At 32.0% G+C, this 24,577-nt stretch overlaps 1 protein-coding gene across 1 annotated transcript in view; it reads left to right on the top strand.

The window, feature by feature from the left end:
• Positions 1-13,205, top strand: part of LOC145314947 (uncharacterized) — a 31,748-nt gene extending 18,543 nt beyond the window's left edge. Inside the window, exons 5-9 of the mRNA XM_080155022.1 lie at positions 2,061-2,165; positions 2,446-2,564; positions 5,553-5,654; positions 5,930-6,021; positions 11,997-13,205. Of these exons, the coding sequence (XP_080011148.1) occupies positions 2,061-2,165; positions 2,446-2,564; positions 5,553-5,654; positions 5,930-6,021; positions 11,997-12,919 (1,341 nt within the window). The 3' untranslated portion in view covers positions 12,920-13,205. The remainder of the gene's footprint in view (positions 1-2,060; positions 2,166-2,445; positions 2,565-5,552; positions 5,655-5,929; positions 6,022-11,996) is intronic.
• Positions 13,206-24,577: the final 11,372 nt, after the last annotated feature.

Here is a 24,577-nt window from a genome sequence, read left to right as displayed (position 1 = left end):
CCAACTATCACTCACACACACTTACATACTTTCTCTATGGTGGTTTCTTTCAATTAATAAATCTGCAAATATAACAGTAGAAATTTAGGTTCATATAGGCCCAAATCTTACTGTGATAAAGCTGTATTTTATGTTTTCAGAAGCAGCATTTAATTTGATTTTTAAAATTGAGGTGGCATTCAGATATCATACATTCTATTGTTATCAGAGATTAAGGGATTAGTAAACAAGCTTATATTTGGAAAGTAGGTTTTAGATTTGGTTCCTTCTTAATATGGGGACAATGAGTTTTATTTTTATCATGTAGATTTCCCTAATCAAGAAACACAAAATATAACTATTTCTCTACTATTTTAATTCATGCATTAATATAAATCTAAAGCTATCTTAAACACTTATATTTGAAGATTACTGTTCTTTTTTCATCTGAAATACTGTACCTTGTTATTGCTGTGCTACTTATAGATATAATTGTCTTTTCAGTATGACGGTGAAACCGATTAATATCCGTTGGATTAGAAACTGTTCTTAGCCATACTGAAAAATTATGTATAGCATTGTATTACAGACAATTTTTTACTTAATATCCGCGAAAAGCTGTATGTAATACAACTATTATTGTTTATGCATGAATCAACTATTTCTTTTTTCTTGGCATTATTTTAAAATGCAGGGCGTAAAAAATTAGGATAATTATTTTACACATTGTTTTCTTTACATTACAATACTTTACAACTCAGGCAGGGAGGAGACATTGGACTCTTTATTTCATTAGTTCCCAAAGTTTTATAATAACGTTTTCTTATTCGTCGGTTTAAAAAACTTTTGGGGGCTTTTATTAAATTTAAATTAGTTGGTTCATTAAGTAGAGTATTTAAACGTTTTAACCACTAATTATAATGTACAAAAATGGTAACTTTATGTGTATCATCATTGGGAATGTACATCAATTTATCCCTTTAGATCCCTGTTAAAACTTTTTTTGTTTGTTGTGTTTTATTATTTTACTTATTTAATTATAATAATCCATGTTAAGTTTTAACATTTCTAACAATTTTTAAAACAAAAAAATGATATTTTTGTTTCATAATTGTATAATCCAGACAACTACCTGGCCCAAGTACTGGAGACCCTTTCCGACTGCTAGCAAATTGCTTTTTGTTCTTTTGTAGAGACTTGGCTGTGTTTATATTTCCCACGCTTTGAGCTGATTTAAAAAACCCAATACCCTGTGGACAGAGTTATATATAGCAAATGACCCCTCTATTCTTTTACTTTAGTGTATAAACACATAATAACCGTTTATAGACATGATACAAAGGAAGGGAAGTTGGAATAAATATAAAAGTGTGAGACTTTTTATACAACACAATTGTATGAAAGCAGTTTTAGCCGTTTTCATACAATTTCAATACCACTAGTACAGGGATCTAGAGGGATAATCCAATGGCCGATAAATTGATGTACTTCCCCAATGATGATACACACAGTTACCCCTCTGTAGATTACTATTAGTGGCTGAAACGTTTGAACGCTGAAATATATTAAAAGTCCCAAAGGTTGTTAAGCCAACGAATAAAAAACCGTTATTATAAAACTCTAGGACTAGTGTAATAAACAGCCCATTGTCCCTTTCTCCCTGGCAAAAGTAGGAAGTCAAAAATTAAGTACAAAACTGAATTAATGACAAAAAATCAGTTGAACCTCAACAGTGGCGTGCACAGGATTTATTTGGCCTTCAGGGGGGAAACAAACGTCAATTTTAAAAACTTCAGACAGACAGAAAGACGGACAGACATTGTTTTATTTTGTATGAAGTTATTTTAGTCATTTTTATGGAATAGTGCCTTTATTTGGCATTAATTCAACAATATTAGTAAATAATTTATTGATTAAAAATTCAAATTTATTATGCTTAATAGAATTAAATGTGATTTGAAATCAATTTGTTCAAATTTCACATGTAGAAATATAAATAAAAGCCTGAGAAATTGACCAAAGACATACAGAAAAGAATACATTTTGTTTAAATATGCTTTAAATTTCATTGTTTTTTTTAGACAATCCTGAACTCTATGCACAAGTACCAGCCCAGGTTCCATCTGGTGAGAGCCAGTGATATTCTTCAACTACCCTACTCTACTTTCAGAACTTATGTTTTCAAGGTAGGTAGATATATAATATAGATAGATATATAGATAGGCAGATAGATAGGTAGTACTATAAAGATATTCTTCTACTACCTTACTCTACTACCTCTTTTTTATGGGCTTTCTTTCCCACTTCTCCTCTCATCTCCCACATTTTTATGACGTAACATGGCAAATTTTTGAGACACTTTGTCCCACTACTTTTTATGTATCTAGGTTGATAGAAAGATAAATAGGGATAAATTGATATAAGAAAAACAGGAGCGAACCAACTCTATACAATTTCTATTTTCAGGAATGTCAGTTTATCGCGGTGACGGCTTACCAGAATGAGAAGGTTACCCAGCTCAAAATTGACCACAACCCCTTTGCCAAAGGCTTTAGAGACACGGGAGGTGCAAAGGGCCTAAAAAAGTAAGTAGATCCTTATATAAAATTAACCAATAACCACTGATCCGATTCTCCTTTACAAAGTAGCTTCTCATAGTTCCAACTTCCTGGGAAGGTTTATAACTATTTTGGGGTAGGGTACCTTCACCCTCCCAGGAGAAATCGCCCCTATGAAAAATTCGACTTTCACCCTACCATCTTAAAAGCCTCTAGAGGCGTAGCTGCAAGTTCTATAGTATTTTAATTGCTTCGCTCCGAAATAAAAATCAATAAACCAATTAAAAACTACAATTAATTCATTTTAATGAATAAAAATTTTGAATTATAAATCTTCCAAATTAACAACAAAAAATTCAGGAAAAAAAATTAGACAAAAGAATTTCAAAAATTAACAGGACGTATCTCAGAGATACAGGGATAAGTTAATGGTATATAAACTGTTTGTCTGAAGCTTAATATTCCTTTAACTACTTAACTGATTGAGTTCTCCTTTTAAAGAAAGGTTCATGCAGGAACTGTGATGGTTTTAGTTTATTTTGTTTTTAGGTTTAAGCCTTAGGATGGGTTAAGGCTATTTTCCCCATTACCCTTTTACATGCAGATCCACTAAACGTTGAAAAGAATTTAATTGTTTTAAGTATAGGGGAGGGGGGGGGGGCATATTATTTTTATTTCCCATTGCCCTACCCCTATATCCCTGTGGTAAAGCAGGTGTTGAAATAAATATTGAAATATACACCACTAGATATAATTATTTCAATCATTCAACTGAGAACTTTAAAGTGTTTTTTTTACAAGCGGCGGTGATTCAAAATAAAGAAAATTACTTGCAATACAAAAAAACAGAAAATATTGTTTTCTGGCATTTTAACTAAGCTTATTTATCAAATATGACTTGTCAAAGCTTTATTTATTATAACAAAAAAATTTAAATGTTGGTAGCTTATTATTGCTGCGCTACTGTTGAACATAATAATCCTCGCATTCGTATTTTAACTGGTACCCAAAGTTTTATAACCACATTATCTTTTTTTTAAATCAAAAACTTTGGGTACTTTTTATTGGTTGGTTTCAAACTTTTGTACAAATATATTTCATTAACATACAAGGTAATTAATAATTTTGTTGATCATAATTTGTCTTATCCATAACTATATTCATGCTTTCAATCGAATGAAACAAATTTTAACTAAAATCAACAGAATATATAAAACAATGTTAAACACAAAAGTTTATCAAATTTAGCCCAATTTTTCAAACCAACTTTACTCGTTTTACATTCTTTTATTGCAGTTGGGCAAAGTTTTAGGTGCCTTTTTACAGCAATTTTTTCACTATTTTCTTACTTTTTCTTCCTTATTCGAGTTTACATGTACGTAGATGTTCAATAATTAAAAGTTTTTAAACATGACTAAATTCACAGGTTTTTTATTTAGGTAGAAGTTATAACATTTTTCTTTTTTGCCATTATTAAGACAAAACTCGTCATTTTTAACATTATAGGTTACACTAGCATTATAAAGGAATATCATCAAATTAAATATCACATAGATTAAATAATAGCATTCGATAATTTGTCAGCAACGGCCACTTTTATCAAATGCTGCAGATTTATCAGTGTAATGGATTTATAATTACTTGGATGTTACACCAGATTATCATGTACTCTAATAAAAAGAAGCTTGTAGTTTGCTAAAATAACGATCCCCCATCCACCTCCTTTACCCCGTCCCTGTCCTCCTAATGGATGTAAGAACTGATCAATAAGTGTATCCATGTTAACAACATAAACTGACGTCAATTTTTCCCCTGTTATAATATCCACGTATTTTCTACATCCATTAGTTTATCAGTGTCCTTATTCCCTGGCGAACTTCCACATCAAAGAAACTGCAAACTTGATGCTGACTTTACACCGTCAAACACACTCAAAACTTACACTAAAACATACACACACACATATATATACACTAAAACACACAGACACACACACACAAAATTACACTAAAACACACAGACACACAGACACAAAATTACACTTAAACTGTCTTACATTCTGTATTCTCTTTTAGACCCACACACACACACTTACACAGAAACACACACACATACACCAAAACTCACTGAATTGAAAGTTTATTCCTTTCATAATTAGAATAGACCAAGGAATAAGTGATTAATGATAAAACAAAAATGTCTTTGACAAGGACATTCAAGCTTTATTTTTAAAATGTAGTTTGATGAAAGATTATTAACTATAAAGATTAACAAATGAAAAATAAAATAATTTTGTTTAATGATAATCATTTTACATTGCTAAATCGTTGAAGATATTTTATCGAAGTTTCATACGAAATTTTAGTTTTATTCCATATCACTGTGTTTTCTGGTATCAGGAAGTTGGTTGTAGGTATCCAAAGTCAGACACAGAACGATTCTGTAAACTTTAAAATATATATCAATCACAGTATATATACAGGTATAACCAGCCTAATATTGTTGTGTAACTACTATGAAAGTTGATGATTTTAGAACCGGCCATATTCTAGTTTGCTTGAGGGGAATAAATTACATTGTGCAAATTTGAGTCAGCCAACTGAAATGTCTTTCAACAGCATTTTTCATTAGTTTTTTTAGTAGAGGGAAAGAAATACAAAATAAAACTAAAATTTTGAGTAATAAAATTAAATACATAGCAAGATTGATTAATTTAGACTATAATCATAAAAAAGGTTCTTTTAAAATTAATGTTTAATACATGAAAATTAACATTGACATCTAATAATATTTGTAAATCACAATGTAAGATTTTTTTTTAATTTACCATCTTTAAAAGTTATATTAAAGATGCCTAATATTTTATTTTAAAATATTGAAAACTACATCGTAGAAAATGAATATTCAAAGCAAACCATCTAAATATTTATATTAATCTTTTGTATGGTAGAATAAAAAGACTTAAAAATCAAAAATATATTTTTTTTACTTTAATAACTAAATATTTTCTTTCAGGAAACACCTTGGAAATATCGGGGAACCACTGCAATCCTATCAGAAGTCCTATCCATCCTCCAGAAGTCACCTGGATCATAAATCCAGCAGTCATGGATCTAGGTACCTAAAATTCTTTCTATCTTAGTTTAATTCTTGCTATACATCTTTTATTTATCTATCTATCCTTTAGAATTTACAAATTCATCATCTATTATTTCTCTCTGTTTATATAGGTCATCTATCTATATATTTATCATTCAAACATTACAAATATCTATCTATTAATTAAATATTAATCTATTTATTTATCTATTCATGAACCTAACATTCCATACATCTATCTGCACTCTTCTATATATCCATCTATCTATCTATCTATCTATCTATCTATCTAGGTTTACCAACAGCCACAACAATCACAATAACAACAACAATGATGATGAGATAGATGTTGGTCAGGCCGGTGACGAGAATATTGATCTTGAAAGTAAGTTATTCAAAACATTCTTTAATCTAAAAAAGTAAGGTTTTTTTGTCTTTAGATAAATATTTGGTTTACCACTGAATTGATTGCACAATCTCAGTGTGGTTTTAGGCTATTTTAATTTTAATATATAAGTCTTGGGCTATTCCCTACCCTTTCCAATGGGAGAGGGAGGGGACATTGAGCTATTTGTTTTTTTTGATTTGTTGGTACATTAAGCTGAGTGTCCAAACGTTTCAACCACTGATTTTAATCTACAAAAGTGGTAACTTTGTGAAACATTATTGTAGATATACATCAATTTATCGGCCATTGTCCTATCCCTTTAGATCCCTGCTTTCCAATAAAATACTTTTTTCTTTAAAGTTTTTAAATTTCATATAAAAAACATTTTAATAAAAGTACAGAAAATGAAAAAAGATAATAAGAAAGATATATAATCTTTTTCACAGAATAAAAGTAGATTTAAACTTTAAAATTGAAGTATATTAATTAGTTTAAATACCATACCATTTAAAATTGTAAAAATACTTTTAAAGTTTACTCATATTTATCAAAAACTGTAAAATTATAGCTTATAATGGTTTAAATAACTCTTGAAAGAATTATAGATAAGCATTAACAGATTTATAATTTTGATATTTATAATAGAGGATTATAAATTTTTTTAAAATGGCTAGAAAATTTAAAATTACGACGTTTTTAGTAAAAAACATTGTATAAATAATCTACAAAAAATGGCGATAAGACCCCCACCCCCTCCCTCACACAAATAAAAATGCTAAAATAAAAGGTATAACATTTTCCAGGAGCTTAAAAAACATTTCTGACCAGTAAGTAAAAAGATAAATAAATAAAAATCACGTACATTCTATTAAAATAAAAAAATTTTGTTCTTATATTTCATTTTTAATTAAAAGCATACATTTTGAGATAATTTTACTCAAGATAATCATCTTAAATTTATTTTTATGTTCTGATTTTTTTGCAATTTTTAGTAAATAAAATGGTACACCGACAAACGTCCTACCGCGACAAACGTCCTACTACGACAAACGTCCTACGCGACAAACGTCCTAAGCGACAAACGTCCAACTGCGACATCTCTTAAGTAAAACGTCCTAAAAATTTAAAGGTCGAATTTTGTAATGCAAGGATGTATCGGGTTCGAAACCATACCATTTGATAGCCAACACAGACTTTGGGAAAACTGTCGGACAGATTTTTAAAATTTAGCCTATGGTTAAAGTTATTCAAAAAATAAATTTCAGTTAAAGATTATTTTCCTGTGTTAATTATCGCCATTTTGAATTTTATATTGATAAGTATTCTTACAATTAGAGGATTTTGTCCTTAAATTTGGAAGATTTTTTTTATTTCATAATTTTTGAAAATTTTTAGGACGTTTTACTAAAGAGATGTCGCAGTAGGACGTTTGTCGCGGTAGGACGTTTGTCGCTTAGGACGTTTGTCGCGTAGGACGTTTGTCGCATTAGGACGTTTGTCGTATTAGGACGTTTGTCGGTGTACCAATAAAATTAAGGATAATTTACATAAAAAATGAACATTTTAAAAGGTACACCGACAAACGTCCTACCGCGACAAACGTCCTAATGTGACAAACGTCCTACGCGACAAACGTCCTAAGCGACAAACGTCCTACCGCGACAAACGTCCTACTGCGACATCTCTTTAGTAAAACGTCCTAAAAATTTTCAAAAATTATGAAATAAAAAAAATCTTTCAAATTTAAGGACAAAATCCTCTAATTGTAAGAATACTTATCAATATAAAATTCAAAATGGCGATAAAACACAGGAAAATAATCTTTAACTGAAATTTATTTTTTGAATAACTTTAACCATAGGCTAAATTTTAAAAATCTGTCCGACAGTTTTCCCAAAGTCTGTGTTGGCTATCAAATGGTATGGTTTCGAACCCGATACATCCGTGCATTACAAAATTCGACCTTTAAATTTTTAGGACGTTTTACTTAAGAGATGTCGCAGTAGGACGTTTGTCGCTTAGGACGTTTGTCGCGTAGGACGTTTGTCGTAGTAGGACGTTTGTCGCGGTAGGACGTTTGTCGGTGTACCTTTTAAAACAGTCATAAAGTAGATATTATTTTGACATATTTGGTAAATGTTGAAACCTTTTTCAATTTGGGAACTTTAGTGATTTTTGATTGGGGGAATCATTAGGAGAAGTGTTCAAACGTTTCAACCAATAATTGTAATCTACAGAAGGAGTAATTTTGTGTATCATCATTAGGGATGTTCATCAATTTACTGGCCATTGTCTTATACCTTTAGATCACTGAATTTTTCATATTTTTTAAAGCTTATTTCATAGCTTTAAGTATAAATAAGTTGAATAATGTAAGAATGGATGCATAATATATGTGGATATTATGACAGGGAAAAAAATTGTCGTCAATTTAGCTTGCTTTCATGGACATCATTTATTCGTTCATCGATCCTGTAAGAGTGAAGGCGATGGGGTCCAGGGGGTGGATGGTAGAAGGTTCATTATAATAGCCAGTTATAAGTTATACTTAATACATGATAATCTGGTATAAGATCCAGAAATAATAAATCCATTGATGTAAGAAAATTGGATCAGCCCTAGCTGCGGACCACCCGCAACCAACCATTTTACCGTGTGTGTGCTCGCCGTAATTTTCGCCTAGTTTTTGGGTGTAATTGGCCCCTACAAAATACACAGCATAATAACCATTCCACAGACTAAATATTTTCTTACTTTATTAAATTGGAAATAATATTTTTTATTCTTGATTTTGATGTTCTCTACAAACTAAGAGACTTTACTATACAACAATTTCTTACCATTATCTGTATTACATTTTACTGTTGTTTATATCAAATTTTGTAGTAGTCAAGGGAAGGGCAAGGAAGGTTAAGAAAATTACAAAACCATCCCAAGATATATATAAATCTTACCTGAAAAGTAAAAACCATTAGGAGAAGCCTGAGATCTTAAGCTTCTAACAAAAAAAACTTTATTTCCTAACAATATTTAAATTAATCTCTGTTAAAAATGGTTGTTAGTTATCTCTCCTTAGAACAAAGCCTATTACGTGGTTTCTTTGGGCAGCTTTTTACAATAATAGTGCAGCACATCATGAGGCTTTTTTGGCTGGAAATATGCTGTGTTATTATGTATTTCATGTCTAACGAAATGTTCTAGTTGTGAAGTTGTTAAATATAATTTTACCTCTGCTAAATAGAGCCGTTTATCTTCCACAAAATAGGACTGTTCATTCCAAACAACAAAGATTTTAATAGTTATTTCTCGCATCGTATTATAAACGGCTTTCCGCGGATATAGAATGTACAATCATAAGATTAAAACTAGTTTTTTTTTAGCCCCGAAGGCACCGGCTAAAAAAAACTGGTTTTAATCTTATGATTCTACATTTTTATATTCGCAGAAAGCTGGATATAATTCGGTGCTAGACATAGTTTTTTCGTATGGATGAGAACCGGTTCCTATCCACCGAATTCGAATGAATACGAGAAAATTTATTAAGGAGCTGACACACAGAGAGAGGGGACAACTGTTTATCACACTAGTCCCTAAAGTTTTATAATAAGTTTTCTTCTAATTTCTGTAAGTTTATCTTTGTAGCATTTTCAATAAAAGTGCTAATACTCTATTTGCTATTAAGGAGCTAATTACTATTTGCTGAAATGTCTAAACAGAGAATCTAAGAAAATATAGACATTCCACTTTCAGCCTAGAAGAATGGCGCTTTTTAAAATAGATAATTTCTACCCCCATGAAAAACAAAATTGAAAGAATGGAATAGAAATGAGTAATATTTTCTTGTAGGTTTCATTTTAGTAGCACGTCTACTAAATAACTAAAGTTATTTTCGTACGTCCGACGGTAATTGAGAGATATTAGAAAAGAAATTGAAACAAGTATGCTTCAAAATGATGCTGTGAGTATTGGTGCAAAAAATATGACGTAACAAAAAAAAATTAGCCAATGAGAGGCCGTTATTGACCAATTGTAAAATTTATAGTGGACTCTCATTGGCTAATTTTTTTTGTTACGTCATATTTTTTGCACCAATACTCACAGCATCCTTCAAAATTATATTGGGTGGGTGGAGTTACCCTCCACTTAAATAGTTATAAACCTTCCCTGGACCTATAATAAGCCTCACTGTAAAGGAGAACCCTATAGGTTCAGTGGTTATCGAGATGATTAGCTACACAAAGACAGACAACACCCTGCTACTTTTATTTAATGATTTGTTTACACTGTTATTGCTGCGCTACTTAAAGATATCATTTTTCATGTATAGTGCATTTGAGCTTTTTTATGTGTGTTTCTGGGAATTTAGTGTTTGTATGTGTGTGTGTTTTTCTGTGTAATTTTTTAGTGTTTGTGTATATGTAAGTTTGTGTTAGAGGAAAATTGTTTGATTTAATGGGAAGCTTACACGCTAGTCTTCAAGGATTACATTATTAAAGGTTCTAAATAATTTATTTTACATTGTTTTACAACAATTTCTGCAATAATAGGTCAATAAAGAAAAGTTAGATATACTCTAATTCATTTACACAAAATACCCATTAATTAAAAGGTATACATCTAATTTCTGAAGAAAAAACCTTCTCAATGAATTATATCTCTTCTTGATATTTGTGGCGCCTGTTTACGGCATTCTGAAACCTTTACCTAACCCTTCAATCATGAAATGAAAATTTAAGCCTTTTGAAAAATTTAGATATTAAGAGTTATTGTTGCGCAACTTCTTTAGTTTTTTTGCAGGGCTCGGCAGACGCGCGTCAGCCGCCTGTAAGCCCTAGGAAAATTTGCCTTTTACAATTTTACAATCAGCTCTAAGTCTAAAATAGACCAAAATATATCAATCCCTCATTTTTAAAAATTCAATGTATCAAAATAGGTTTAAATTTGAGGCTCAATCGCGGCTGACGCGCAGCTGCCGAGCCCTGGACTTTTTTGTCTTGTTGTTGTGTCTGGTTAGTCGTGCAGAAATTATCAATACTTAAAGGATTCACATCTGATACTTGAATCAAATATACAACACTAGCGGCTACGCCCCTAGAGGCCTCTAAAGTACATCAAAGGGGGGAGGGAGGTGGAGGTTAACCAACCACCTTAAATAACATTCACAGAAAAGAAGAGCCTTGAAAAGCTGTAAAATAGCCTAAAACCTTTTAAAGAATTATATTTAAAAATGAAATAGTATAAAGCAATCTTGGGATCTATGCGAAGTCTCCCAAAAATTTAAAACTGGATGGGATGGTTCAAACACAGAAAAAAAACGTACTGCCTAATACAATAGTATAGAAATAAAAAGAAGTACAAAATAGTAAACCACTATGATATCAACAAATTTATCAATACTTGAAATCATATTGAAATTTCAGCAGGTTTTCTAATATTAGACAAATTATTAGTAGAGCAAAACATTGCTTTCATATTAGTCAACTTATTAAGTTATTTATAAAGATATAACTTATAAGAGTTTCTAAGCTTCTATTTAACTAACAATTTTCCATATAACCTTATGCCAATGAATTATGTTCAAGAAAAGTTGTTTTTCTTACACTTTAAAATCTTTCTAAACTCTAATGCCTAAATTTTTCAAGAAGATTGCATGAAAGCTTTTTTATTTAGTCTTGCGAATTAATCACATTAAAAACTGGTTTCATGGATTTTCTTTTTTTTTATCTTTCTATCAATTCTTCCTTTCTTTTAACTTTCTTTCTTAATATCTTCTATTTCTTAGATTCATTTTTTGCTCTATCGGATAACTATTTTTAGCAACTATATATCTTTAATCCATATATATCTATCTAAAAAAAACTTATAAGAAACTATATCTATCAAATTTTCTATCCATCCATTCATTTTTCTTTCAATCCATAACTCCTATTTATCTAACTAATTAAAAAATTATCATGTTTTTTTTATTTTAGATGGCTCAACCGGTTACAGCCCCACAACTACCCCTGAGGTGGGGAGCCACCACCTTCTCACCGAAATGGACACCGACTCCAAGCCGACATCCAACTCCCCGACCACCAAACTCGAGTCCAAGCCATTCAGGGGCTTTGATATCACGTCCTTGATGCGCAAAGATGAGGATAGTAAACCGAGCCTTCGATTTCCTACAGCTTTAAATGATGATACCAGGACGAATTCGCCGTTGTCTGGCGGGCGCGGCGGGCTTTCTGGAACCCCGCCGAGTTTGACCCTTAGCCCATATACAAATTTGTTCAACTCCGGCCTGTACCAGCAGTACCTGACACAAATTCTGGCGGCTGGAGCCGGCGGCGGCGGCTTGGCTGCTCCGCCCATCAATCCGATGTTGTTACAGGCACAGTTAGCCATGGCGGCTAGCGGTCAGCATCCAGCAGCCGCTGGTTTACTAGCCGCCAGTTATGCGTCGCATCCTCTATTTTCTAAACAGCATCATTCAAACAGCCATAGCCGCTACTCGCCATATTCACCCCAGCCGCCGCCCATCAGCAGCTCAGCTGCTACATCGCCATTTTCTAGCCTAGCCGCTTCTCTGCCATTCGGCGTTGGCGGGGGCCGATTGCTTGGCGCAAGTCCTTCTAGTCCTTTGGGTTGTGGTGGGCCAGCTAGTCCCCCGGTCTCTCCGCCCCTCTCATCATGCTCTCCCTCACAAGTGAAAAGTGAACCAGATTTAGACAATGAATCAGGCGGGATGGCCTCGCCGCAACCCAATTCATCCTCACCGCGACACAATTCATCCTCGCCGCACTCAACAAGTGCGTCCCGGCAAAGCGGGGAGCGCGCTGAAAGCGCTAGTGATATTAAAAACATAGAGAAAATGATCAATGGATTAGATAAAAATAAAGACTCTCGATTATAGACTTAAAATGATAATGGAACAAAAAACAATAAATTAAATATACATTACTGTTTATTTTCTGTTTTTAGTGATTTTTGTAAATTTATATATACAGTAGATTTCGTATTTTTAGCTAGTAATCATCAAAAAATAATAGTTTTATTTTTAGATATTAAAAAATACTTGCCTATAGGTAAAAAATGAGCACATATTATATCTAAATTAGTCCAACAATTTGCCTAAATATTTGACCTGATATTTGCGTTGTGTTTATACGATACAGACAATATTACATTATAGCAAATTTTTTAAAAAGTTGTATTAGAACCGGTTCCCAGCCATACTGAAAATCATATTACATCGTATTACAGACAATTTTCCACAAATAATAAAATAAAAATCATAAAATTAATACCATTTTTGAGAGCCCTTGCCTTAAGGCCATCGTGGCTTACAAAACTGGTTTTAATCTTACAATTTTGTATTTTATTATCCGCGGAAAGCTGTCTATAATATGATGCAATAAATATAATTGTTTTGGATGGACACCCGGACGGACTGATGGACACAGTCGACTGAAATCCATCCATCTCCATCATTCCAACCTGTCACTCACACAAACTAACATTTAAAATTTGAATATGGGGGCAGGATATTACACATATAAGTGTTGCTTAAATTTAAGTAGTAGGAAAATTTGATTCCATTTCAATTTTCCAGTTAAACTAATTTACTCTCTTATTTCAAATACTAGAGGAATCTTTTTTTCTATAACTAAGACATTTTTTCTCCTCTTAAAACCACCTTAAGACACTAATGAAGCTTTATATTATAGGAAATATACCATTTATTAAGGATAATATAGTATCAACTACAATTTTGCTATTATGAAATATTGTCTTTAATGTATAAACATTTAAAATCTTAAAGCAAATTAAGATTTGCTAAAATTTAAGAGGACATAATTGGGAGAAAATAGTTTTTCGAGGAGAGAGGGGACACTGGACTTTAATGACACTGGTATCCATGTAATCCTATTTGTTGGCTAAAAAACTTTGAATCCTTTAATTCAATTTTCAGTCGTTAGTACTGAACTATTTGTGTCTAAACCTTTCAACCAATAATTTTAATCTACAGACGGAGTAATTTTATTTTTTCTTGGGTATGATGATTGCAAATTAGTCTTTTTACAAACTGTTTTTAAATTTAATAACAACTTAGAAATATTTTGGGAATCTAGTAATAGTGTCGGACTGATTATGACGTACAAAAAATTAGCCAATGAGAGGCCATTATTGACCAACGGAAAATTTATAGTGGCCTCTCATTGGCTAATTTTTTTTTCGTCATAATTAGTCCGACACTTCTACTAGGTTCATATTTTGGTATTAATTCATGTTTTATGTATGTTTGTTTTATCAAAAATAATAATGAAAAATTCAGTCAGAACTAAAATAATCTTGATATAAAAATAATAATTTTTCAAAAAGCTGTGATAATTAATAATCTTTATAATTATTGAATATGTATTTTTCTTGTTTTTTTTAACAGGGTGTCTTTTTATTTAATTAAAGTTTAGAATCTCAACTTTAGCTTTTTTGGTATTTATTTTTTTGTAAAAAAAGTATCCAAAAATGGATAATATTATTTAGTTAAATATCAATTAAATCTGTATCTGTTTTGTTAAAAAATGTTTTTAAAGACACCATTTAAAACTAGTTAAATTCTATAGAAATTATGTTATTTTAAAATTTGTTATAATTTTTGTCATTTGTATGTGTCATATAATTATACTTTAAAGTATTAGATTGAATAAATATCAATAAAATATGAAAGTAAAAAATATTTCTTTAATTTGAAATAAAAAAAGTTCATTAATCTAGATTTACATTTAAAATATAGTGATTTTCTTTTATTCTCTGATATGTCCTGTTAGTGTTACGAAGATTTAATGTAAAGAATTTTGATCTCTACAATAAAAATACTCGTATTAAATAGAGTAGTAAGGTTTTCTTGTCTGTAGCTTAGGAAAAACGAATGTTACTTAACCGATTAAGTTCTCCATTAAAGCTTCAAATTTGTTCCATGATAATTTTCTAAGACCCAATTGAAAGTCGGCACAGGATCCACAGTTATTTAACCCTTTTCCCCGTTATTTTTTTACTCAACTAGACAAAGCTACTTATTGTCGGTTAATGTAGAAACACCCTATTTAGCAATATGTAGTTGCAGAATAATTTGACCCATAACCAATATCTCTATTTTGCACTAGTTACGCTTATTTAGTTACACAGTATATAGGGGAAAAGGGTTAGGTATATTTTTCTATTATGGTTGCATCTTATTTTTAAATAAAAGTAACAGGATGTCTGTCTGTCTCTCAGTCTTAAAATCACGCAACGGCTGCAGCGATAAGGTTCACATTTAAAGTGATTCTTTGTATAGGTCTTAGGGAAATATTTTAGGAGGGGGTTCCTTCACCCTCAAAATAGAAATATTTTTTTTACTTTTTCTTTTTAAAACTAAAATTGCAAGTGGAGGGTCTACTTATCACCCCTTCCTTCACTTAAATGCTTAGTCCCATCATGTAAAGTAGTAAGGCCTTTTGTGTATGCATTATGACATTTTCAACCACTGAACCAATTGAGTTTTCCATTTCAGGACCCTGAAATTAATTATTCAAAAATCAAAGTTTTGGAAAGCATCCTAATCAAAATAGTATTAGTATTTTTACCAAAGAGTGTATCCCATTATCCTTAATTCTTTTGGTAGGGAGAAGATCCCCGCAGGGGAAAGGGGTCAATTAGACAAGCATGGGGTTGGTCAAGTCATGGATTGTTAACCCATTATATATTAATCTATTATAATAATTCCCTCCCACACCCCCCCCCCCACCCTGGCTATCATAACCCTTTACATACACATTTTCAGATTTATTTCTGATTATTGATTAATTTAGGAGATCGTAGTTTTCAGGGAGAGAGGAGACATTGGGCTGTTTATTACTCTAGTCCTAAAAGTTTTGTAATAACATTTAAATGTAAGATATGTTCCTTTTAATTATTTATTCTGTATGATTTCTTCCAAAAGGCGAATAAATTTTTTTAAAAACAAACGTTTTCTTCTCGTTAGCTTAACAACTTCGGGTACTTTATTAAATCTTGTTTGGTTGGTTAATTAAGCTGAGTGTTAAAACGTTTTAACTACTAGTTGTGACCTACAGAAGGGGTATTTTTGTGTGTAACTTCATTGAGGATGTACATTAATTTATCGGCCAGTGTTTTATTCCTTTAGATCTTAAGGGTTAAAACAATCCGTCAGTAAAAAGTAATATTTTTAAGTAAATTTTTAAAACATTAAATTTAACTCATCACATAATTGGTAAATATTTTTTATGACGATTTAAGGAAACTTAAATAAAATCCAGTAACCTATCCCAGGCACCCTGAGTATAACTACTTTATTTCCTGACATAAAAATATGAATTTGTATAATGGTTATTGTATTACTTATCAGTTTAGGTTAGAAAACGTTCCAGCTAACATTTAGAACATTTTTGCTATTTAGCGGTAGCAGCACTAGCATTTAGATGCTCTGTGTTGGTTGGGGTAGGAAAGAGTAAAAAAAATAGCCTAAAACCATCCCAAGGCTTAAACACAAAAATAAAATAGACTAAAGCCAATTCGGGACCTAGTTAAAGCTTCCCTAATAGGGAGAACTCAATCGGCTCAGTAGTTATTAAAATCTTAGGCTTTAGACAAAAAAATTACTACATTATACATATAACTAGTAGCTTCGCCCCTAGCCTCTAGGGGCTGTGCCCCAAGAGGTGATAAAAAAATTAAGGCGAAATTCGTAAAAAGGACCAGGAAAATCTTCAGCAAAATAAAACCAAGGAAATGTTCTGCAAAAAAAAGGACCAAGGAAATGTTCTGCAAAAAAAAATGGGGGGGGTGATTTTTTTTTATTTTTGGGGGGTTGGGGGTGTCCCACCCCCCAAGAAAATACCCTAAAACCACCACAGGACCAGTAGGAATATTCCTTGAAGAGTAGAATCCGATCGGTTCCGTGGTTACCGAGATCTTAAGCTTCAGACGGACGGACAGACAAACATCAACCTACTTTGTATTTTAGATAAGATAAACAAGCGGTTGCACCTAAATGCTTCTAGCGAAGCCCAAAGCAGCTGGGAAGTAAAATTACCACTTATAATAACAAAAATAATGGGAGGTTTAATTTTTGCAAACTGCAAATGAAACGGCTGTCAAGACATAAAAGAGAAAAAATGTCGATACAATTGTTAGAAGATGGATATCTTGGTACAAACAGACATACAGACGTTCTTCCACTATTATAGTAGGATTACAGACGAATCATGTAAATTTTTAAAATTATATGATGATTCTTTCAATAGTTTGTGCTTCAAAAGTTTCGAAAAAGCTACAACGCTTCTTAGGTGATACCTTATTTATATTGTATGGATTCTATTAGACGATTTTAACACTAAAATTTGTCGTTTTGTATAAACAATTTTGATTTAATTATGATGTTTATCAGTTACGATTATGTATGCATGTTCTATGGTTCTGAGATTAACTTATAGGATATATATATATAACTTTATTAGTATTTAGATTTTTAAGGTAAAATAGGTTTTTTTTAGTCGAGTTTTAATTATATAAGCAATTTCTGATTTCAAATTTATAATTCTGGCCCTATTTTTGAATATACCACTAATTATGAGAGTTTTTATCATTATAAAATGATAAGAATTTTTTTTTTTTTTTTCTAAATTCTAAAAGTATCTTTGAATAATTTAGTTGCAAAGTAGCTGCGCCACTCTAAAGTGAAAAAAAAATGCAAAAAAATTTTAAAACAATATTTAATTGATTTTCCTTGAATTAGTTTCCATGGGTATTTCATTGCAATTGAGCTATATAAGAAACATTTCCTCATGGCTTCAAAACCGACTAAAACCGCTGGATTAAAACCGGTTCCTAGCCATACTGAGAAATCATGTACATCATCGTGTTACAAACAATTTTCCTCCAATATTAAATTAAAAATATAAACTAGTTGTAATCTTATTGTTTTTCATTTTAATATCCGCGGTAAGCTGTTGATGAGATAAATAATTATTATAGTTTCAACACCAATAAGCAAATTCTCTGGTAAAAAGTTTCATTATATGAAATAACAGGATGTAGGTTTGTCATTATCTGTGTCCGAACAAAGGTTCTTGAAACCGTTAAACAACCTCTGAGGCGAAACTTCTTATTGGGCAAAGTGTTTTTATAGTAATCCTTTTAATATAAAAAATTTTGTCATATTAGAGACCCTGATAAAGATTAGTCTACTATGATAATGTCTATTGTTTGTCTCTCAAATGATTCTCCGTTGAAGTGCCCTTCACATTTTAGAGAGAGAATAATTGAAATATCTATATTATGATATCATGATATTAGTAGCATAGCAACTCTGTAATCATGAAGTACTCTTCACATTTTAGAGAGAGAATAATTGAAATATCTATATTATGATATCATGATATTTGTAGCGTAGCAACTCTGTAATCATGAAGTGCCCTTCACATTTTAGAGAGAGAATAATTGAAATAATATTATGATATCATGATATTAGTAGCGTAGCAACTCTGTAATCATAAAGCAATCTTCACATTTTATAGAGAGAGAATAATTGAAATATCTATATTATGATATAATGATAATAGTAGCGTAGCAACTCTGTAATTATGAAGTACTCTTCACACGTTAGAGAGAGAATAATTGAAATATCTATATTATGATATCATGATATTAGTAGCGTAGCAACTCTGTAATCATGAAGTACTCTTTACATTTTAGAGAAAGGATAATTGAAATATCTATATTATGATATCATGATATTAGTAGCGTAGCAACTCTGTAATCATGAAGTACTCTTCACATTTTAGAGAGAGAATAATTGAAATATTTATATTTTGATATCATGATATTAGTAGCATAGCAACTCTGTAATTATGAAGTACACTTCACATTTTAGAGAGAGAATAATTGAAATATCTATATTATGATATCATGATATTAGTAGCGTAGCAACTCTGTAATCATGAAGCACTCTTCACACGTTAGAGAGAGAATAATTGAAATATCTATATTATGATATCATGATATTAGTAGCATAGCAACTCTGTAATCATGAAGAACTCTTCACATTTTGGAGAGAGAATAATTGAAATATCTATATTATGATATCATGATATTAGTAGCGTAGCAACTCTGTAATCATGAAGTACTCTTCACATTTTAGAGAGAGAATAATTGAAATATTTATATTTTGATATCATGATATTAGTAGCATAGCAACTCTGTAATTATGAAGTACACTTCACATTTTAGAGAGAGAATAATTGAAATATTTATATTTTGATATCATGATATTAGTAGCATAGCAACTCTGTAATCATCAAGTACTCTTCACATTTTAGAGAGAGAATAATTGAAATATCTATATTATGATATCATGATATTAGTAGCGTAGCAACTCTTTAATCATGAAGTACACTTCACATTTTAGAGAGAGAATAATTGAAATATCTATATTATGATATCATGATATTAGTAGCATAGCAACTCTGTAATCATCAAGTACTCTTCACATTTTAGAGAGAGAATAATTGAAATATCTATATTATGATATCATGATATTAGTAGCGTAGCAACTCTGTAATCATCAAGTACTCTTCACATTTTAGAGAGAGAATAATTGAAATATCTATATTATGATATCATGATATTAGTAGCGTAGCAACTCTGTAATCATCAAGTACTCTTCACATTTTAGAGAGAGAATAATTGAAATATCTATATTATGATATCATGATATTAGTAGCGTAGCAACTCTGTAATCATGAAGTACTCTTTACATTTTAGAGAAAGGATAATTGAAATATCTATATTATGATATCATGATATTAGTAGCGTAGCAACTCTGTAATCATGAAGTACTCTTCACATTTTAGAGAGAGAATAATTGAAATATTTATATTTTGATATCATGATATTAGTAGCATAGCAACTCTGTAATTATGAAGTACACTTCACATTTTAGAGAGAGAATAATTGAAATATCTATATTATGATATCATGATATTAGTAGCGTAGCAACTCTGTAATCATGAAGCACTCTTCACACGTTAGAGAGAGAATAATTGAAATATCTATATTATGATATCATGATATTAGTAGCATAGCAACTCTGTAATCATGAAGAACTCTTCACATTTTGGAGAGAGAATAATTGAAATATCTATATTATGATATCATGATATTAGTAGCGTAGCAACTCTGTAATCATGAAGTACTCTTCACATTTTAGAGAGAGAATAATTGAAATATTTATATTTTGATATCATGATATTAGTAGCATAGCAACTCTGTAATTATGAAGTACACTTCACATTTTAGAGAGAGAATAATTGAAATATTTATATTTTGATATCATGATATTAGTAGCATAGCAACTCTGTAATCATCAAGTACTCTTCACATTTTAGAGAGAGAATAATTGAAATATCTATATTATGATATCATGATATTAGTAGCGTAGCAACTCTTTAATCATGAAGTACACTTCACATTTTAGAGAGAGAATAATTGAAATATCTATATTATGATATCATGATATTAGTAGCATAGCAACTCTGTAATCATCAAGTACTCTTCACATTTTAGAGAGAGAATAATTGAAATATCTATATTATGATATCATGATATTAGTAGCGTAGCAACTCTGTAATCATCAAGTACTCTTCACATTTTAGAGAGAAAATAATTGAAATATCTATATTATGATATCATGATATTAGTAGCGTAGCAACTCTTAAACTACATAAAGCCTTGAAACATGAATGAATACAAATTTTAAACACTAGGAATCTTAAAGGATAGGACAATGGATGCTAATTGATGTGCATCCCTGTTGATAAAAAATTACCCCTACTGTAAATTAATTTATTGGTGAAAAGGGCTGATGTTGTAAGTTTGACACAACCAATTAGGATTTGATAAAAGTACCCAAAATTTTAAGCCAACAAATTAGAGAGTGCATTTATGAAAATTTGGGTATCAGCATAATTTACATACATAAAACATACTGATATTAGTCTTTTAAATTTTGATTGTTTCGCTAAAATTGAATTTGGTCATCATTGTTTTTTTTTTAAACCAATTAAGAAATATTTAGAACTAAAGAACAGGAAAATATTTTGTTTTAAAAAATCGATGAAACAAAAATAAAAATCATATAAGTGGTTTCAAATGAAATTATTCAATTTGCTTGTTTTCCTTTTTATTATAAAATCATATTATAAAGTATATATAATCATTCTATATAAAATCTATATATATAGAATTTAGTCTCAAATATAAGACCTTACATATAAATTCAGCATCATTTAGGAATCATCATATAAGTTATGAGATTGCATAAGGCTATATTCTTAAAACAAAACTTATAATTATTACCCCTTAATGGTTAGGGACGAAGCCACTAGTTTATAATCTAAGTTATAAGTGTCTGTGTTTGAACTATTTGAGCCAATTTTGTTGTTATTTTCAGAGAAGCAATAGCTTAAAATGTTTAAGCTTCGAAAAGACCAATAGCGAAGATTTTGGGATTCGACATAATACACAATATGTTGCAATACTCTTAATAAAACCAAAAATCAAAATCCTTTCATTTCCGTGACCCTTCTCTTTACTTTATCATAACATTAGAGGTACTAAGATTGAACATACCCATTTTTTTAAATTAATATTTTAGCCGAAAGATAAATGATAAGGATCGGCAAGGATAATCTTTAACTACAAAGTTCAGTTTTTGTTAAGTTATTGTCTAACAAATATAAAATTCCTAAAAACCGGACTAGGACCGACATAAAACATTTTATAACAGACTCTAGTCTGTTGTGTGATGATCTATAACTAATTGGTCTATTTCTATTGTATTATTTGATTATTTGACAAGAACAAATCTTGTTTGTGGTAAGATAACCATACACTTATCATTCTAATATTATTAAGGAATACAATATATAGATACTAGCGGCTACGCCCCTTGAGGCCTCTAGTAGCAGTGAGGTTTGTATAGTGTCTAAACTGAATTATCAGAATATAAAAGTATAAGAAACGAAGCAAAATTGTAAGTAAATTTGTTGAAAAACTTCTTGATACAGGATAATGTTTATTGAGTTTATGAACATACTTACATTTTTAGGATTTGATTATAGAGTTGCTTTGCTTAAAATATTGTTCTTTGTTGTCCCAGGAATCAATATATCAAAAATCAGATCAAACGGATAATTAGATCACATAAAAATTAGCTGTTAAAAAATTAGAAAAATCAACATGATTAAAATGGACGTACGGACATTCTGGTAATGATTATAGAGTTGCTACGCTTTCTAAATCGTACCTAACTACTACAGGAATCATCATGCAAAGTTTGAAATCGATAGGACAATTCTACCATGCCTAAATTAACGAATAAAAGCTATCTATCTCGGACAGACGGACGGACGTACGGACGGACGTACGGACCGACCCTAATTATAGAAAAATTCGCTTTTAAAAAGTAAAAACAATGAAAAATTTATCTTTTTAACAAGGATGACAACATCCATAAAAGCGAAGCACTGAAACGGTAGGACAAACGGACACTAACACTTGTATGGTATCTGAACTGAATAATCAGAATTTAAAAGTATTAGAGTCGAAGCAAAATTGGACACATTACAAACTGTCCCAATTTTGTATAACTTTTGTGGAACAAGTTCCATTTACGTCATGTTGTTGTTGTTTGTAGCCAGGTCAGGAAGCAGATAAATTTAGTTACAATATTCCAAGAAATTCTGCGCTCTTTTTGGGCTGCGTCCAGAGGTCAGTTGGTGATAAGATAGTGGGTTTGAAAGTACAGTTAAAAAGATGCTCTGTTGTGTGGTCCGCTATGTTACAATCTGGGCATCGTATGCTCTTTGAAGTGTCGAATCTTGAAATTGTTGACTGCAGAAAAGTGCTGTATCCTGATCTTAATTGGGGTAGTGTGCTCCTCGTCTGTCTTGAAAGTGTTTTTTCTTCCTGAATATTATTTCTGCAGTCTCTGTGAGCATCGTCATGGATCTTCTTTAGTCTCTTCTTGTAGTTCTGTTCGACCGGTGGACCATCTCTGAGGTAGGGTTCCACATGAGGGAGGTGGTTGATGATGGTGTTCCTCATGTTCCTGGGCATGGATGGTTTATGCAGCAGGTGGTGATTGGGATGAATTGGGCGGTGCATGGAGAGTAGGTACTGGTTGGTAAGCATTTCATTGTGTTCCTTCACCGGGAGAAGGTTAGTTTCTTGGTGAAGGTGGCTGACCTGAGTCAGTTTGATGCAACCAGTTGCTACTCTCAGAGCGCTGTTCTGTGCTCTTTGCAACTCGCTCCAATTCGTTGCGCTCAGAGATGGTGTCCAAACCGGTGCCCCATAGTTTAGAACTGATCTTCCTATGGCCTTGTAAGTGTTTACAATCGTCTCCTTTGACTTACCCCAGTCAGTCCCTGACAAGCACTTCAGCACGTTGTTGCGCTGGGTCACGTTCTTCTTGGTGGCGATGGCGTGCTGCCCGAAGTTGAGCATCGGGTCGAAGGTGACTCCAAGGATCTTAGGGTGCTTGACAGTCGGCACATCTTTGCCCTTGATGATGATGGGTAGGGTCGTGCTTACTTCATTGCTGAAGGTTGTGAAGATGGTTGCCGTGGATTTCTCTGGCGAGATTTCCAGACTGCGTTCCTTGAACCAGTTGACTAGTTGGTCAAGGTAGGGGTTGATTTCATGACAAATTTTGTCAATAGTCGGCCCCGAGTTGAGTACCTGGCAGTCATCAGCATAGGATATTAGTTTGATGTTACCGGGTGGTGCTGGTAGGGTTCTCATGTAGAGGTTGAAAAGGAGTGGTGACAGCACTCCTCCCTGAGGTACTCCTTGTCTGACTACCCTGTATTTACTCTTGCAGTTGCGGAAGACAGTATATTGCTGTCTGCCTCGGAGGTAGCTGCAGAGAAACTTGATGAGGGTGTCGGACAACTCGAGGTGCAGGATATCTTTCAGAAGAAGCTCGTGATCAACAGTGTCAAATGCTTTGGAGAGGTCAATGGCAACAAGGATGGTGCGATGACAGGGTTTCTTCCTGTTGAGGTTGCTTGCAATGTGGTGGTTAACTTCCTGAAGAGCGCTCACTGTTGATCTGTGCTTTCTGAAGCCATGTTGATGATCCTGCAGGTCTACAGCTGCTGAGACTTCTGGGAGGATGAGTTTTTCCAGAATTTTAGCAGCTGGAGACAGGAGAGAGATCGGCCGATAGGATTTACCTTCATCAATCGACTTTCCCGGTTTGAGAAGCGGGATGATCTTGCCTACTTTCCAGATGGATGGAATGATGGATGTGTTGATGGCGATGTTAATGAGTGTGGCAAGATATTCTATACCCTTGTCTCCAAGGTGTTTGAGCATGATGGGAGAAATACCATCAGGTCCACTTGCCTTGGAGTTCTTAGAGGTTTTAATTGCCTCTTTGACCTGTTGGGGGGTATAGTTGTACACCTTGTCAGCCTTCTTCCGTTTTATGTGTCTGATGGTCTGA

Source organism: Acartia tonsa, chromosome 3, assembly GCF_053477335.1.
Source record: "Acartia tonsa isolate MP-2025a chromosome 3, ASM5347733v1, whole genome shotgun sequence".
Taxonomy (NCBI): Eukaryota; Metazoa; Arthropoda; class Copepoda; order Calanoida; family Acartiidae; genus Acartia; species Acartia tonsa.
The sequence above is the reverse complement of the archived record's forward strand: the minus strand, read 5'-3'. Positions and strand labels throughout refer to the sequence as shown.